This window comes from Martes martes (genome assembly GCF_963455335.1).
Source record: "Martes martes genome assembly, chromosome: 11".
Classification (NCBI taxonomy): Eukaryota; Metazoa; Chordata; class Mammalia; order Carnivora; family Mustelidae; genus Martes; species Martes martes.
Window position 1 is genome coordinate 88351818 of NC_137899.1, and position 18094 is coordinate 88369911.

The 18094-nt window shown below is 44.0% G+C and overlaps 1 protein-coding gene across 2 annotated transcripts in view; it reads right to left on the reverse strand.

Annotated features, from left to right (window-relative positions):
- Positions 1-7106: 7106 nt before the first annotated feature.
- The window catches only part of CHCHD3 (coiled-coil-helix-coiled-coil-helix domain containing 3), a 278794-nt gene continuing 267806 nt past the window's right edge, over positions 7107-18094 (reverse strand). The window contains exons 8-9 of one of the 2 annotated variants that reach the window (XM_080818065.1): positions 10073-10139; positions 7107-7848 (exon numbers count right to left, since the gene is read on the reverse strand). In XM_080818065.1, coding sequence (XP_080674191.1) covers positions 10116-10139 — 24 coding nt within the window. In that variant the 3' untranslated portion in view covers positions 7107-7848; positions 10073-10115. The remainder of the gene's footprint in view (positions 7849-10072; positions 10140-18094) is intronic. The other variant, XM_080818064.1, reaches the window with a different exon arrangement.

The following is an 18094-nucleotide window of genomic DNA, read 5'->3' on the forward strand; positions in this document are numbered from 1 at the left end:
TCCATGTTATTTCGTGGATTACTATCAGTATTTACTTTGATGCTTAAACAGTCCCAGATGTGAACGATGATATCCCTTTCAACATGGCTCTGTCTTTTTGATATGTTCCTGTCTTGCATTTTCCCTGTCCCAGCTCTGGAGTTAGTCATTTCTTCGGCAAGTTATGGTTCCTTTTAGCCCACTAAATGGTATTTAGAAACTAAGATCTGTAATGCTCATTGCCATTAGGATGCTGTTGCTTATTGGTCCTCCCAGAGACAGAGCTAAGGGATATATATATATATATATATATATATGAATATACACACATATACATGTGCTTAGTTTATAAAATGGTATGAATATATACATGTAAACAGGCACACACATTTATATCTGCACTTATTTTGGTACCTATATTTATATTTAAAACCACAATCGCAACAGTATCTCCAATTCCAAACCAACACCACAGAGTTCATCTTCCTTTTCTCCTCTTCTATATTTGTTTTTAATTCCTTCCTTTGACAGTAAGAAGCTGGCTCCCATCATCTTCACTGTAACTTATTTCCTAGGTCAGTATCCTCTAGATGTAACCACTTTCCCATTGCTACTGCCACCATTCTTCTCTTACCAACACAGCCACCCTCCTCCAAGCACTCAGGCTCTGACAACACACTATAATGTTCCTCTTCCAGGAATGCACACCACCATGTTCAGGCATCCCCATTGGGGCCACCATCACCCCAACCTCCAGCACGGAGGCCTACCTTGTGAGATCCCACCTAATGGCTTTTGGATTGAATTATTTAGGAAGAAAGAAAAGGCAGAGAGAAAGGAAGGCACTCGGCTACTTTAATTATTACTAGTGAACATCAACTTGGGATACTCCTTGCAGCTCATCAGAAAATAGAAGCCATCAGGAGAGAAATGACCTAACCCTCTCAACCAAACCCATAGCCTGCCCGCATCTATATTCATGAACTTGACCTTCCCTCCTATCACAAAGGACAAACTGTGCCTAAGACCTCTTGGCCTGCTTGCTCTGAAACTTTTCACTGAATTTCTCCTCCCCTGGTTATTTCCATTGACATACAAAACAGGCTAAAAAAGCCCCAGTCTTAAAAAGAACCTCACAGCTCTTCCACCTACTTCTCCGCCTTTTAGTGAAACTTCTCAGAAGTACTGCCTCTCCTGTCTCCACTTCTCAAACCCATTCTTTACTCAACCGCACTGTGACCAGGCTTTCATTATCAGAGTCACCAAAACTGCATGTCAAGTAGCCTTCATGTCCTTGAATCCATTGACTAAATCTGTCTTCCTCTTGTTCAATCCATCAGAAGCATTTAACACAGCTGGGCATTCCCTCCTTCTTGAAACACTTTCTTCCCTTGGCCTCCAAGTCAGCCTTGGTCTGTCCCCCACCCCAATGGCCATTGTCCCATTCCTCTCTGCTCACCTCTCTCCTGAGAGCCATAGGGCTAAGTTGTCCTTTCACTCCCTGGGTAAGCACAGTCAGTGCCAAGGCCACACTGTTTGCCTCAATCGTGGCCACACTGATGACTCAATCTTATATCTAGCCCCAGCATTTTTAACCTACTAGCCTACTCAGCATTTCTATTAGGAACTGTAATTTACATATTAAACATGATCAAAACTGAACCCCTGATTCCTGCTCCCACCCCACCCTGAATCTTCCTAGTGTTGTATCTCAGCCCCAGTAAATGGTACCACTATTGAGTTGGCTGCTCAGGCAAATCTTGGGCTTTTTATTCTTTTTCTCTCTTTCTCTCTCCCCGCCGCCTCCATCTAATGCAATAATCAGTCTCATTGGGTCTACTTTTATCTATAGATGTCCTAAATCTGATGACTTATCACCTTTTCCACTGCTACCACCCTAGTCCAAGTCAGCACCTCTGGCTTACATCCTTAATGTGATAGTTTCCTACTGTTCTCTCTCCCACCTTACCCAAACTTCAGGTAATTCTTCACACAGCAGCCAGTCATCTTTTAGAAATGTAAATTAGATAAACTGATGAACCATTCCCACCCCCACCCCCCAAGCACCAAATCTTTCAATGGTTTTTAATCACACTCCGAATAAAGCTTAGTTCTTACCATGGAGAAAGAGGTCCCTCCTGCTTGGACCCTGCCTGCCTCTCTGAACTCATCTCACAATACTGTAATCTGCCTTTTTTTACTCCACTCAAGCCACAAGGACCTCTTTGCTGTTCCCTAATGCACCAAACTTATTCTTACCTCAGGACCTCTGTGCTTACTAGATTCTCCCCAACCTGGAATGCACTTCCCATTGACCTCCACCCCCCACAAGCCCCACTGCATCTCCCTGGACTCTCCAGTCCTCACCCTGCTTTAATATTTGCATAGCCTTTTACTATTCCCTGACATTATGTTTACTGTTCACTCCCCTCACACCCCACTCAGTGTAAACTCCGAGAGGCTGGGGCTGATCTATTATGTTGACCAGTGTATCCCTGACCCCTGGGACAGTGCCCGGGGCACAAGGTAGGCTCTGCTGCATCAAGATGTGGGTGATTCAGACAATGCCAGTGTGGCCTGGTCCTTCGGCTGAAAGCCACCCCTCCCGGGTATAAGAGCGCAGGACCGATGAGCGGGAGTGGTACGGGGAGACCCATACGCGAACACGCCGCTCCTGTACGGAGAGGAAGTTGTAAGTGCTTACACAAACTCCGGACAGTAACTTCTGCTATTCCTGAAAAAGCATCACCTCCACGAGGATCCATAACTCGTTTTCTGCTTCTATACAATAACGTCTTTCTAACTTTACAGATAAATTCATTTCCAGTGGAGGAAAATCACCTTCTGCCTTCGTTACTGAGATTGCCAAGTTCTGTGTTAAGCACCTGAGAGTGAGGAGTGGGAGCTCTTTTATTTTGGGTTCACACTTAATATGTGGTTCCCACAGAGGCATTTTAAGAACACTGAGGTTGCTCAAAATTAACTCCCGCCAGCAGGTGAGCCGACACCGTCTTCACCCTTGGCTAAGGCCGAGTTGCCGGTGCCGGCTCTGCAGCCTGTCTTCTAAGCCTAAAATACAGTCATTGCCACTTCAGCTCTGTGTTGAATAGTATTTTCAACGACTTTGAAGACGAATTTGAGACTAGGGTGCACATTACCTCAGGGAGACGCAAAGCAAAACTAAAATTTACAGACTGAACCGGTCTCTGGTTTGATGTTGATGGAGGAGAGAAACCTGCGACTATGAGATGGAAGAAAATGTCTTTCCCTTGTCTCTCGGACTGCACGGGCAGCTGACAAGCAGGTGGTCCCAGGCGCTTGGCCCTCAACCCCTATTTTACATATTTGCCAGGGATGGGGACACAGAGTCAGCACAGGTTATGCTGAGGCCACTGCCGAGACCTAGCATCAAGCCTGGCCCAGGGACACACCTGGCAGGGAAGGGCATTGTGGAAGGCTCCCCAGCCCGGGCAGGGGGTTACCCTGGGGGGGGGGCAGTTACCTACGCCAGGACCATGTCTGGGAAGGAGAGCTGAGGCCAGAGCAGAGTGGTACCCTGCCACTTGGCCAGGGACCTCTGGCTGCCACATTTGCATCTAAAAGCTATTACAGAAATGTAATTTACTTTGAAGACAAGGTTATATCCCAGGCACACTGCTCTCTGAGCAAAGCAACAGTGACCAGGAGAGGAAGAGGGGAGACTATGTAGGGAACAAACAGGTGAGGGAAGTCGAACCTTTCTGCACAGGAAACTCTTTGATGTGTATGGAGGCCTCGCCTCATCACACTCACCTCAAGAGGTTCAAGCATTTCATTAAATTGAGGTATAGCAGGATGCCTGGGTGGCTCAGTGAGTTAAAGCCTCTCCCTTCAGCTCAGGTCATGATTCCAGGGTCCTGGGATTGAGCCCCACATCGGGCTCTCTGCTCAGCAGGGAGCCGGCTTCCTCCTCTCTCTCTGCCTCTCTGCCTACTTGTAATCTCTATCAAATAAATAAATAAAATCTTAAATAAATAAATAAATTGAGGTATAGCTATTTCCCACTTAGGGTTGACTTGGTTTGAGGGAATTTCAGGGATGGAAAACAGTTTCAGTTTTCGGTTTCTAACTTCCTTAATTGAAAAGCCATAAATATGGTGACCATATGTTTTGAATCTAAACTGGGTTTAATACTGGACTGTCCCACAAATACAGGGTATATTATCATGGTCTAAAGAAGGCTGTGGGTCTGGGGTGTCTGGCTGGCTCAGTTGCTAGAGCGTGTGACTCTTGATCTTCGGGGTCACGAGTTCGAGAGCCACACTGGGCGTCGGGCTAACTTCAAAGGGTAAGGCGGCTGCGGGTGTATCTGGAAGGTTCAAGTCAACTGACAGGAAAAGTGGAAGATTCTTTGATTTGGATGATGACTTTACTAAAGCTGGGGGAGGAGGGGGTGGCATGGTCCTGTCAGCGATACTGAGGCTGAAAAAACCTGGACCCAGAGAGAGAGCATACAACATGAAATATAAAACACACACACAGAAAAGGTACGATGAAAAACCGAAGAAGGAGGGATCTGCCCCGGTCAGCAAGCGCAGGGAAACCAGAGAAGAGTCTAAGATTCCGTACAGGAGATAAAGTCCTCAGCACCCCTGCAGTAACCCCTCCCAGGAGCCAGCCCTGAAAGGCCAAGTGTGGGATGAGAGAAATTTAAACAGAAAGCAGCAGCTAGAAGTGGAGAAACAGACGGGAAAGACAGAGAGGGGGAAAGCAAAGAAATGGACGAAGACCTGGGGGAGTAGGGGAATGGAGCAGTGACAGAAAACAAACGAATTCCTAGCTCATTCAAAGTACTAGCTTTTCAAGAATATTAACTCAGAACAGACTCCTGGTTTTCAGTTCACTTGGTCTGAATCACAACAAGTTACTGTACCCTTTCCATTCTTTAGCGGCTCTAATTCTTACATCTTAAAAGGGTCAGATCCTACTGCTCACTGAAATGGGGGAAGAGAATTATCCTGTGGGTTTCTGGCAAAAGCAATTATACATGTGGGCTGAAAGATATCAAGCTAAGAACCACAGGTTCCTAGCTCGTAAGCCAGAGACGCTAAGGCCATCTGGCTGCTTGTTCAGTTCTAAGCAGAACACAACTCAGAGCTGCTACAGAGTCTCATTGGTTGACCAGCAGGCCACAAGCAGCTGGCTTTGAGCCGTCCACATTTGCTATTAATTATGATTAGCCAATAATTTTTTAAACCACCCCATGTTAGTGAGTCTTCTGTAATAAATTACTGACTTTTCACAGAGAGGACTTTGTACTGGTCTGATCCAGCTGTCTTCTAGAAGTTCCCTAGACTTTTGCTTAGTGTGACCAGCTTTCAGGATACTGTATTCTTCTGGGTTTCAAGAGCTAACCTATTGTGGTTCAAGGTCTGCTCTACTTCATGGAGAAACTGATCGGAGCACGTCACTCTCTTGAGACTCATAAATCACAAGTCTTTCCGGGCACTTGTCCTAAAGTCACCAGTGACCTGAAGAGAGCTGTGATGTAGTCAACAGGGAGGTCTCCAAAGGTGGAGAAAAGGCACCATCTCACCCTTTTATTTCCCCAAGTGCCGTCTTATCCCCCGTACCCATCACGTTTATCAGATGATAAATTAGTAACCTGACAAACCACCCCCCATTCTCAGTATCTAACCAGCTTGAAACGCCTGATGCTTCAGTGCTGCATTTCTCTGCCAGCGACAAGACTGGCAGCCTGGGATGTGCCAAGTTCTTGGCTCTCAATTGCAAAACAAAACAGTCTAGGAGGGAATTTGTGAGTTAGCTGATTTGCAAACACTACAGCAAGTCACCGCGTAAACACTTGTTTTTGTGTACCTATTATTTCTGCCAGGCAGTTACCTGGATGCCATCCTGACGGTGGCCAAATGTGCAGCTCAAGTTACCTTCCTCCTTCATTCCCACTTCAGTGAGCTCAGCTTATTTTGCACCATTAAAAAACAAAGATAAAAACAAAAAAACCTTCATTAAACAGTAATCACAGAGCCTCTTGGTAAATTAAGGAAGGAGAGTTACCAAGGTCACTCAGAATCAATATCAGGTCTACAGGTGTGTCCAGAACGGTCCAGGAAGATGCCATTCAAACGGGGCCAACTCGGGAATTAAGAGGAATTAAGAAGCCACACTTACATATACAGGGATTGGTTGAAATTTCCAAGCACAAATTCATCCTGATTCCTCTAAAGTAAAAGGGGAAGTGTGGGCAAGGTGGATAGTTTTTCCATGACCCCAACTCCAAATACCAGTCTATGGGATGATCACACCAACCAACGACAACATATACTGGGCCCGACTGAGTGGATGCGGAAAGCATTTTGACTTTTCACCAGAAGCTACAGGCACCTTCTTCAATTTTTCATCAACTGACGGTTGAAGAATCAGAGGATCAATATAGTTAGGTGACTTCTTAGTCCCAAGGTTGGTAAGAAGCAGAACACAAACCGAATACAGATACTCCTTATTCCAGAGGCCGTATTCTTAATCATTTTACTAAATTCTCTTTCTCTCTCTCTGTATCAAGATAAAAGTGGCATAAAACTTCTACATAACAAAAGATATTTAGAGGACATCACGGAGCACTGGCATTTTCTTATCCATGTATATCTCAGAAAGAACTTTCCATTCATCTTCAGTGTGAATGCTAACTTCCAACTTAGCAAATCCAGGGTTGAAGCACCAATCCTCTGGTAGAAAAACAAGTTATAATCAAGAAAATTCAATGAAACTGGAAAGAGGAAAATCTGCAAGAGTTGATTTTTTTTTTTTTAAACATTTTCATAGTTCTGCAGGGTCAGACATTCCTAACCAAGCTTATCTAATCTAGTTCTTGCCCCAGGCAGGGTGACTTAAGTCATCCCAAAGACAGGAAGGTTCATGCAATTTGTAAAGATCTTTCTGAATCCTACCTAGCTGAGAGGCAAGTTGTAAGCATCTCATGCCTGTCTGAGGCTCTGCGAAGTGCTTTGGAGCCTTTTAGCGGAAAGGTATGGCACAGATGCAAATTAATAACAATATAAATCAACTCAATTCCCACATGCATAACCATCTAATCCAACGAAAGGAATACACGAGGCCCCAGGCTGCAATGCCAGTCTTCTTCGGAAAATATATTTATTATTGATAGTGAGTGCAGTAAAGATGTCAGTATTCATGATCGAGAAGAGGTTGTATAAGCCAAGGTTGCCTTTATGTTGATAAAAAATGCCTTATTTCACTTGTAATCATAAACATTATTCCAGTAAAAGAGGTACATTTTTCTCTCCTTTTTGTCTTACTTATATGATCACCACAATAAGTTAAAATGAAGTAGCTCTTATGTAGTCAGGGGAGAAAAGAAAAAAGAGAAAATAACACACCAGAGCCCGGAAGACTGCACTGAGCCCTGCTGGGCTGAGATGGGAGATTTGGTGCCCTCTCCCCCGCCCTGTTCCAATTACCTTAGCCCCCATCCCAACCCCCAACCCCAGCTCTGCTGGAATGAAGATTCACCCAACCCTGGAGCTTGGTGAGAAGAGAAAGTTGAATAGAAAGTCAGATAGGTGGAGAGGGCTGCCTTTCTCTTTTAATCATCGTGAACAGGGCGGACTAACACTGCAGTGTGTCCTTGCTGGCTGATACCTGATCTAGGCCTTGGCTTTTCAAACTGCAGCTGATCAAACTGGGATATGCTTCGGCTGAATCTGCTCTTTGGTGCTTCTCTTTAATCGTCTTCTCCTTAAATGGGTTACTTTCTTACTAGGAAAAAAAAAATGTTCCGCCTCTGGAATTAACGTTGAGGAGTTCTGCTTGTTCTAAAAGTTGACTTTATCCTCCTTTCTCAAGCATGCTCTGCAAGAGAAATAGAAAACATGAGTTTTACCAGCGGAAGGAGGGATCCCCAAAACGGCAATCACTATTTAGTACTATTTATATTACTTTTCCAAGATCTACTCAAAAACACATAAAAGCTACATGCTTCTTGGTTCAAAATATTATTACCTTTAATGAACACTATTGCTTAATCATGCATAATCGCTAAATGACCCCACCCCCACCCCTGCCACCATTACCAAGCTGAACCCAAGAGTGAGCATGGCCTGGGTCATAGCGGGGTGTGGACAGGTGTGCCGTCTCACTACCAGGGGCATTTGGAAACGTGTGTTAGTATTTCTGGTGGCCACAGGGACTGGGTGAAGCTCCTGCAAGGCAGCAGGGGTGGGGGTGACGGGTGGAGGGTGGTGGGTCGGGGGGAGTAAAGGTTAAACCCCCAAGACTCCGAGAGGGCAAGAATCTCTCCCAGAAACCTCTGCCCACTCCAGGCAGAACACAGACGTCCATGAGCCTGTAATGCTGGATGGAGCTACAAAGATAAGTATCTATTCTGAAATTGCGAAAATGGCCCCGACATCCTATTTAGTTCTTTATTCTTGTGACCGGGGGAAGGGGGTGGTAAACAGGAAGACTTCTCAACCATCAGGTTAAAACTCTTTAACTAGCCGGGGCAGTGGATATACTCCTTCCATTCTCAGGAATCTTTAAAAGACAAAAGTGATGCTTTCCCCTTTAGTTTTGAAATTACCCAGGAAGAGGAGACTAGGTTGCCTGCAGTTCACCTGTTCACACCTTCTTCCTTCCAGCCCTCCCAGCCACTCCCATACCCAGCTCTTAACGGAGCTCCTACTAGGTAATCTCTGTGCGGACGGAAGTGCTTTGGGGAAATCAGTACACAAGCCCGTGGAGAAGTAAGGCATAATATAATGTAACAATTCGCTATTTAAAAAAATATACTTGCTAAATATATGCTAAAATTAATCTTACTGAATAAATAACATACACACCCAGGACAAAATTCAAGATGAACAAAAGAATATGGAGGAAAAAGTAATTTTTTTCCTCGCACCTGCTTCCCGGGTTCTTGGGGATCCTTGCAGAGAAGGTAATAGTTCAAAAGAGGAGTGGTTCTAATTCGTTCAGAGGAATAGAACTCTCTAGAACTGGAGTGGTCAGAGGAGGCTTCTAAAAGGACCTTTGAGACCATTTCTCTGAGTCTTTCAGAATCTAGACAGAAGGAAGGCCCAGGAGCAGGCTGCGGAGGGGTGAGGGCAGGAAGCAGCACAAGGATTCCGAGGTAGGAGCAAGCCCAGTATGGAAGGAGGGTGGAGGAGAAACACCCGCCTAGCCAGAGGAAAGGGTGTACACCAAGAATCTAAAGAGTCTCCAAAAAGGGCCCAGAGTGAGAGCCCGTTGACTTTCTGGAAAAAAAACCTGTTGGCCTCTGGAAAAAACCTGGGAATCCAACACATGTCTTTAAACAGGAAAAAGTCATTTAGGAGGGTTACCCTGACCTCCTTGGCATAACGGGTCGAACAGATAAGAGTCTGGAGGCAAGAAGACCAGGGCAGAGGCAGCTTAGGAATCAAGGGTGGGAATGAGAAATAGAGCCATAAAAGACATAGCTAGAAAAACAGAAGTGGTGAGACTTAAGGTATGGTGATCCTCGGTGAAAGGGAGAATAATGGTGGTGTCCCTAAGAGAAACAGAAAAGTCAAGGGGAGGAGCCAGCCTGGGAATGAGGGAAAGGACTTAAATTTTGGGTTTATAAGAAATCCCAGATGGAAATGTCTAGAAGGAAGTTACAGCCTTGGGAAGAGATGTCAACATTTAGAGATAAAGATGTAAAGCCAAAGATGAAGAAAAATGATTGAAATAGCAGAACAGAAAGAGTGAAGGACAACTAAGAGAGCGTGTTGGGTTACAAAAGCACAGGACAGGTAGATTATCCTAACTTATCCATGATTATAGGTTGCTAAGGAGTCTATGTCCACAGGGCACAAAAGACCAGATACAAAAGCAGGCAAACTAGTTTAGAGAGAACACATACAGAAATGGTCACAAAAGATGATAATTAGAAAAGCCAGGTGCATCTAGAGAAAACAGGAAAGACAAAGCAGATAAAGCAGACTTTGCTCAGCAGAATTGTCTTACAGAACAAACACCACGATATGAGACTACTCTCAAAACCATCATCCACATACGCTCTATTTATTGGAAAAAATAAAAATTGAGCACCTACGATGTAAGAGTCAGACCAGACCATGTCCCAGTATCATAGTGTCTCATTTATCCTCTTGTGGCTTGATCTGTGTGAGACAACAACCGTGGGTCCAATTATTTGGACAGGAAATGATGAAGTCCAGATATACAGATAATCTTACCAAAACATTATATGTTAATACACAATAGAATCAGTATAAAGTAGATTTATACTCAGGCCATCTAAAGGCGTTCAGTTATTAAAGAAAATCATAACCTTACAAGTGACGCCACTTTACATTTTGAGAGTTATATACCCACTACTTTCTTCAACATGCCAATGGAAACTTTAAGCTATTATCCACCTGGTCAAGATTACAGGGCTGTGCCTCATTTTATAGTTTAGGTCCTATGGTTATGACAGCTATGTGACAATGTGCAATTCTTTTCGAATGGTGCAAAATAATCTGTAGTTACCACAATATAATTAAAGCAATAAAGTGTTTTTTGAGAGTCCAGGGAATCTTTTTACTATTCTTCTTTCTGTAACCCCAACCGAATATATAAGGGTATATTTCCCAGCCAGATTATTTAATGTTAAGAGTATCAGACTCTCTTTAATCTTCCAGAGAGACAAGCTAGGCCCTGGCCGGTCTGAAGATCAGCGGGCCGGTCTAACGAAAAGACTAACAGGGCACTTTTGAGCAAATACAAAACACAGAGAATTTACTGCATTCACAGAACAGCCTGCTACATGTATTAAAATTCTGATTTTCAGAGATAGCACAACAGTTTGGCTAATGCATGGGTGGCTCCTTGAAGACATAGGAACAAGGGAAGGCTCCAGGGCCAGCCAGTCTATACCCTTGTTGTAAACTGCACTCTGTTGCCACCAAAGGATGGCAGAGGTGATACAAATCCTCCTCACTTCAGTCAAAGACATTAATAAATACAGTGTCAAGTTGAATCCCCCCCCCCAAAAAGATTGGCAAGACACTCTGTTCTTCCTATTCTAACTATGCAATAAAACATGCTTAAAACCCAGGCCCAGTGACCTCTGGCTGGAGGGATCCTGTGGCCTGGAAAGGTCTGTGTCATTTAGTGTCACCTTATAGGTGGTTCTCCTATAGTCTCTGTATCGGTTCTGTAAGTAGCTGCTTTTGGGCTGAATTTCAACACTGCATAAATTTAACACTGCATAAATTAACATAGGAAATTCCCCGAAGAATCAGGGAGAAGATTTGCAAGTTATAAAAAATTGCTTCCTTCATTTAAGGAACTGCTAACACTTAATCTTAATGTGGAGAAAGAAATTCCTTGCATTTGCTCATCATTCACGTAGAGGGGCCTGCAGAAACCCCTTTTATGAACAGCTGGGTAAATTACCAAAAGGAGAGCACGGCTCAGGCATCCGCACTGCTCTCTCCCCGAGTCTCTCTCTGATTCCGGCCACCGAGGAAGGAACAATTGGCGGCTCACACCATCAGAGCAGGGCCTCTGGAGACCACAGATTGCCTGCCATTTCCATTTATTAAAATGATCTTCACTGTTTTCCTCAAATATTTTTGTTACACAGTAATCTCATCAACTCGTTTTTGAATTATGGCTTTCTTGAAGGAGTTGACTCTCATAGCCACGAGTCAGCTACTGGATGTCTCAATGTCTTTAAGAGGAATTACGGTGACCCTGGATTGCTAAACAATCATCATGAAGAGGGAAAAAAATATACATACATATATATATATTTAAAGATACTATTCAGAGTGCTTGTCTCTGAGCTCCCCCAGCATCTTGCCGAGATTTCAAAAGCCCCAATAAAGCTGAGTATGTAAGCAGGAGGATTTATGGGGAAGAACTGAAATGGGAGTATGTCTGGGTGCACCTGAGTTTTTCCCAAGGAGGGACATGAAAAGTAGGGAGAGTAGAAGACAAGGGAGTGGTGAAGACACAACGAGGAGACGGTAAGACAGAAGCAAAAGTAACCAATAAATTCAATTTAAGAGGAACACAAAGAGAGCTTGGCCTGTGCACCAAGCACTACTCCAGACCACCTGAAAATCTGATTAGCTTACTTCCCGTGTTCTCACTTGGGCTCTCCCTGGCCAGCCAGGGCTGTTCTCTATTCACCCTGCTTTATGCCTGGACCTGGTTTCATACCTTCCCTGACAAATGCTCTGTGTAATATTCAAATTAAGTTACAAGTAATTAACTGTTTACACAACTTGCTGCATTAACAGACCAAACACAAACACACTGCAGCTCTAACTCTTGAAGGATAAGCACTAGAAAAGAAATGCCTATTAAGAAAAAGGAGTCTATTACCATCATAATATTTCTTCTATTAAACCCGAATTTTTAAAAAAAGAGAAAATGTCATAGAGCGACTTCTAGGACTATTACTCCCAGAAAACGGTTTTGAGGATTCCCTGTGATAGAAGAGACTGATAACGCATGTAAAGTTTGGAATTCGGTTTGCTTTGATGGGACTCCAAGTCCAAAGGGCCACCCCACCAAAGGATGGGAAATCTTTTGTGGAATACCCACGTGTCATCCTGAGTATGAGCAGCCCAGCTGGGCCATTAATAAACGTCATTAAGTGATGAGGATAAAGAAGCCTCTGAACACAATAAAAACATGCTCCCACAGGTCCTCCCAGAATATTAACCTTCTTGATTTATCTCGGTGCTCCCTGAAGGTGGGTGTCTGTGGATATCAGAAGCAAATGCATAAAGAGAGGGGTCCCTGGGGTGGGTGGGTGGGAGCAGGGTGACTGGAGCAGCTGAGCCAAGGGAGGGTTAGTCCCGATGGTGAACCGGTCAGGGGACCGTGCTACCTTGGTTCAGTGCCTCCTTCCTCCCTCCTGGCCATGAAAACCAGACGTGGCTCCTCACCCAGGGGTACCTAGTTTCAAAGGAGGCAACAGGAGGGGAAGAAAATACTTCTTTGTGAGGGGCTTCCACCCTTTGTCCAAGACCCCTTCCGATTTGTTCCTGAGACTGAACTAGGAACAAGTTCCCAGGGTCGGTCTGATGAGACCTCTGCCAGATGGCTCAGGCCCAAGAAGCAGTGACAGGTAGTGGCAGGTCCCCAACTCCCGAAAGAGGGAAAACAGAGACTTAGCAGGGCCTCTGAAAGATCGAAGACCTCTAATCCAGGTTAGGCCAATGGGCTCTAGAATATGTCTGTCAAACTCTTGTGCACAGTTACTTGGGGAATTTGCTGAAAGTTCAGATGTCCAGGTCCAACCTCAGACCTTCTGAACCATAATATCCAGGGGTGGGGCCAGATGTGTGCATTTTAAATATCCTCCTCAGCTGATTCTGATGTCTCACCCAACCTGGAGACCTGATACTACAGAAAACAGCATGCTGGGTTTGACACCAGGAATGGGCTATTCTGGTCTGGACTCTGTCCTATAATTTCTGAGTGCAAATTTTTCCAGGTGAGAAGATGGGATTAGGTCACATGACCTCTGAGGTCTGTCCAGCTCTAACAGCCCATGAGTCTACTCAATCATTTGGACGTAATTATAATTCATCTGAAAACAATGATAAAATACAGCTTGCTTTGGCTCTGGGTTTTTCTTTCAAGAACGTTGATGTTGAAAGCAATAGAGTTGCTGTGTTTTTAGACCTTCTTCATGCTCAGACAAAAGGGAGTTATTTGAGCCCTGGTCTAACACAAACCCAGGTCACAGGGGAGATACAAAGCACTGTCCTTAAGAAGGCTTATGCTTCCTGCCATGGGAAATGCCTCCATATGCCCTGATCTTAATTCAGGATTTCTATTTTGGGAGGTAACCCAAGGACTGGAAGTGTTATTTCCATTTTGGAAAGGAAGAACTGGGTGCACTAGCACTGGGCTGAAGTAACTTCATATTAAGATCTAGCCTCATTTACTGGGGTCTTGACCTCATGCTCTCCATACCGTCGGGTGCCTTTCTGATCTCCCCAATGATACCAGCAGGAAGCACAGGCCTAAGGTAGGCACTGCCTCACTTACAAGATGTCCTCATTTCCATCCTTCCTTCAGTTGATCTGCTTACTTGGCTACTGACCCACTGCCCATTTGTTGATTTAAACTTCTGCAATGGTTTATCTTCTCCTGTCTGGCCTCCACCATCTGACTCCAGGCTCCACACCAACCTCTGTCCTTTGGCATCTCCTGGGTCTGGTCCTTGTTTTACTCCCAGGCTTTCCTTGGCTCTTCTGACCTGGCTTCCTGCTCTGTCTCCACACTCCCTTACCACTCACGATCCACATGGATAGGTGAAAGCCACTGCAGAGCAGGGGAGCCTAGGGCTGGCTAGAGGTAGACAGACTACACTACATGGAGTGTATTAGCTGGCAGGCTACATTTGCCAGGCAATGCTGAGACAGCTTTTTTCAGTATACTGCCTTTGGAGAAACTGTTTTTACCCCCTCCTAGTTCATACTGCCACTTTGGCTTCCCCGGGGCTGTCAGGAGAATCAGCCTCAAGCAAAGAATATATAGCTGTGGGAGGCCAGGCAACATGCAGGAAAATCAGAAGTACAAGTTTAAGGCCGACAGAAAAATCTAAGAGGCAGAGGCACAAGTGCTGGAGGTCCTCAAGGCAGGGGTGCTGCCTATACCAAACAGACACGTTTCTTGACTGAAATGTGCTCCTGGATGTGTGCTCCTGTGCACACAAACTCTTGCTCTCCATGCATGTTAATAGAATGAATCCCACAGCATCACAGCTGGAAGGCCCTCAAAGATCACCTAGTTCGAAGCCATAATTCAGCAAAGAAGAAACTGAAGCCCAGGTCACCATGACTAGCCTGGAATGTTACCTACAGTATTTCCCATAAACTCTACCTTCCAGGGAACACAGAATGTTTGCCCAGAGTCCAGCCAGCTTCTGTATCATTCTGTCAGCAGCAGGCTTGGGGAAAGAGCTGGAATGCTTCGAACTGCCCCCTAAGCATGTGACTCCCCCCAACACCCCCACCTCATCCCAAGCAGTCAGATGTTGCAAGAAAGTATCAGAGCAGTGGGGTGTCCAGGGAAACGGAGCAATACAGATCTGAGAGGGGACCTTTCTCTATCCTCTCCCCACCACTTGATAAAAGAAAACTTGGGTACCTTTTTGGTCCACTAGCAGCAAATATCCCAAGCTTCCCATTTCTTTCCCACCTTCTGTGGTCCCCTGTAAGGCAGGTGAACCAAGACTGAATAGGAATCAGATTATCAGGGTAAGAACAGGTCATTCAATCGTGTGGAGTTTATAGAAAGCCAAGAAGCTAAGCAGATAGGAGAAATAAAAGACACAGTCTATCAGTCGATGTCCTGTGCCATTTTTGAAAGCCATACCTCATACCACTAGCCAGTAGTTTTTAAGTCTTAGAAATAATAATTACAGCAATTTATTATCTCTTTGCCCTTATGAAGAACATATAACTTAATATACTGGAAGGAACAGTCAAAATGTCTCACATCAACCCATGAGGAATTGTTTAGGAATAGCTGGAGGAAGACTGATGTGGGTAAATGGACGGAGAGAGGAAAAACAGAGCCAAGGAATATCCGGAAATTTTCTGATCAGTAAAATGTATTAGTCTATAGAACGTGCCTCAAGGGAACTGGTGAAAGCCCAATCTTGTGAATTACTTAAAAGTGGAGTAGATTTGGTTCTTGGAATTATTCCAAGGGGAAAACTCTTGCACTGTGCCGGAAATGGACAATATGACCTAATGGGTTGTTACCATGTTGACTATTTTCCACATTAGCATGTCTGGGTGGTTCTTTGGATTTAACAAGGGAACACAGAAGGGGAGCTGACCCGTCGGGATCACTATATTGCAGAAGACCCTTCTAGCAAGGGGCGGAATCAGGGGTCACAAGGTTAGAAAACTTCACACTGAGAAACAGGGAAATGTGGTATGAGAAGAAAGTGCTCAGGAAATGCTGGTATCAAGCCCCTGTGGCCATTTTGCTGTGGCCTTAAAATAGGGCACCTTTTTGCTGGGCTGCACCTTTGTCCATGGCCTTTATAATCCCACCTATCTGTTACCTTCAGTCTCCAATACTTCATTTGATGTTCATATTTTTCTCTTCACTTCATCAACATCGTTGACATTTTCTCTCACCGCCTTATTTCTGGATTAGTGGATGATGGCTGTCCCTTCTCACACCCAACTCAAAAACCAAACACCATTTTTCATTGTTTTTGTTTTTATGGTAAGGTGTATCTTGGTTTAGTTGTTACATTTACAGTCATGACTTTTCCTGGGTTTCAAGTCTCTCAACTGTAAAACCGTGAGAATAAAACTGTCTCTATTTACATCTCAGGTTGTCATAAAAACAAGCAAGAGAATGGATATGAAATCACCTGGAAATCTAAAGTACTATAGAAATATAAGGTATCATTGCTTCTTGTTTTCTTGCCCTTTATAATGTTGCCCATCTTAGGATAAAAATACTTTGTGGACAGCTATCTTTGTATTTTTACCTGGTGTTATATGCTCCCTGATATTTGAATATAGGAGTTGTGAAAACAACAGATACCTCAAAACACACTTGCTGGAAAGGATATTAAATTATGTTGCAGAGTGGGGGAAGGGATCTCTTTTGGACTCACTAGAAATAACCTGGAGCTTTGAGATGATCTGTTTAGTGGTTTCAACATGAAATAACACAACGGAGGAAAGAAGGAAAAAATAAGATTTACTGAATACTTTATATAAATGTAATCCCCACAACACTGGGGATAACCTCACCCCAATTCACAGACGAGAAAAATCAATGCCCAAGGTCACAGAGTTGGTAAAAGACAAAGCTCCAATACAAACCCAGATCTGCCCAATGTGAACTCCCTACAGCACTGTGTGGCATATATGTTGTCACAAAGTAACTTTGTTTTATTCTGTAAATATATGCCATTGATCCCACGAGGTAAGATGCAAACAATTCAACACAACCCAGATAGGCAGGGGGGAGTCGAAACTCCATCCACCCTCGCAGGTGCCACTTCGGTAATGTTACAAATCACACCGTGCAAATAGGAATTTTAGTCAGACATTAGTGAAGAAACATACACTTTGTCACAGCCGTTCTTTGCACTAACTACTACTCCCACCTCGATGCGGCACTAATATCAGGTTAGGAAAATCCATGGGTCAACCTGCAGGTCCTAGGCACTTCAGTTAGTATCACTATTAAAGGTTGGGGCTTGTTAAGAGCATATAAGAAGCTGTCTTTGACAAATAAAATGTAGTAACTTAACATTAGCAACATTACTTCTAACAAAGACCTTTAAAGAAAAGAATCCCGGGCATGCTACTAGGAGTTGCACAGTTGGAGCTACAAGCAAGGAACAGAAGCAAACCTCAAGTCACTAGGCTTTTAAGGAAAATACAGGCTTTTAATAAATCTTGATTATATTTTTTTCTACTAATGCTGATGTTACTTTCCAGCTATCCAGACAATACCAACCCTCCCATAAATATCAGAAATTTACAGAGTGTTAGAAATTTACACTAAGTGGTTTTATTGTAACTATAGCAAACTAGACTGCAGAAAGGCATGCTGTGTAACTCAAACACTAGATTTAGTTGGGTCAGAAGGTCAACTGTAGGGAGTTTGTGAGCAGAAAGAATCAAGGTTTCTAATAATTTCTGTCTGTCAGAACAACCTACATCCAACTGTTAAATCAGTTAAATGATAGGCAATTATGTGACCTGCCAGAATTGATAATTTGCTTCAGAGTTTAACATAAGCTTTCTAAAGCATATGAATTACAGAAAACACATGTCCTGTGAACACTGAATTTTTCTGGAATGGAGGGGGCAGGTCAAGAGAAGAGTATGGCTGAGGTACATAAAAGCAATGGAAAGTGTTGCCTAAATCCCATCTCTGATCTCCCTTTCCCTGCCCAATCCGGTGGGCTCTCCCAACTGGTAGAAGATGGAATGGTGCTTGAAAGGTGGCTTCTTGTTTTAGTTTTTTGTCTTCTGTGTTCCTAAACCAGGCTCTCTGCATGACTACTTGCTGCTTCTAGACCCAAAGCTGCCGGCCCCTTACCTTGCGTCCTTCCTTTTTG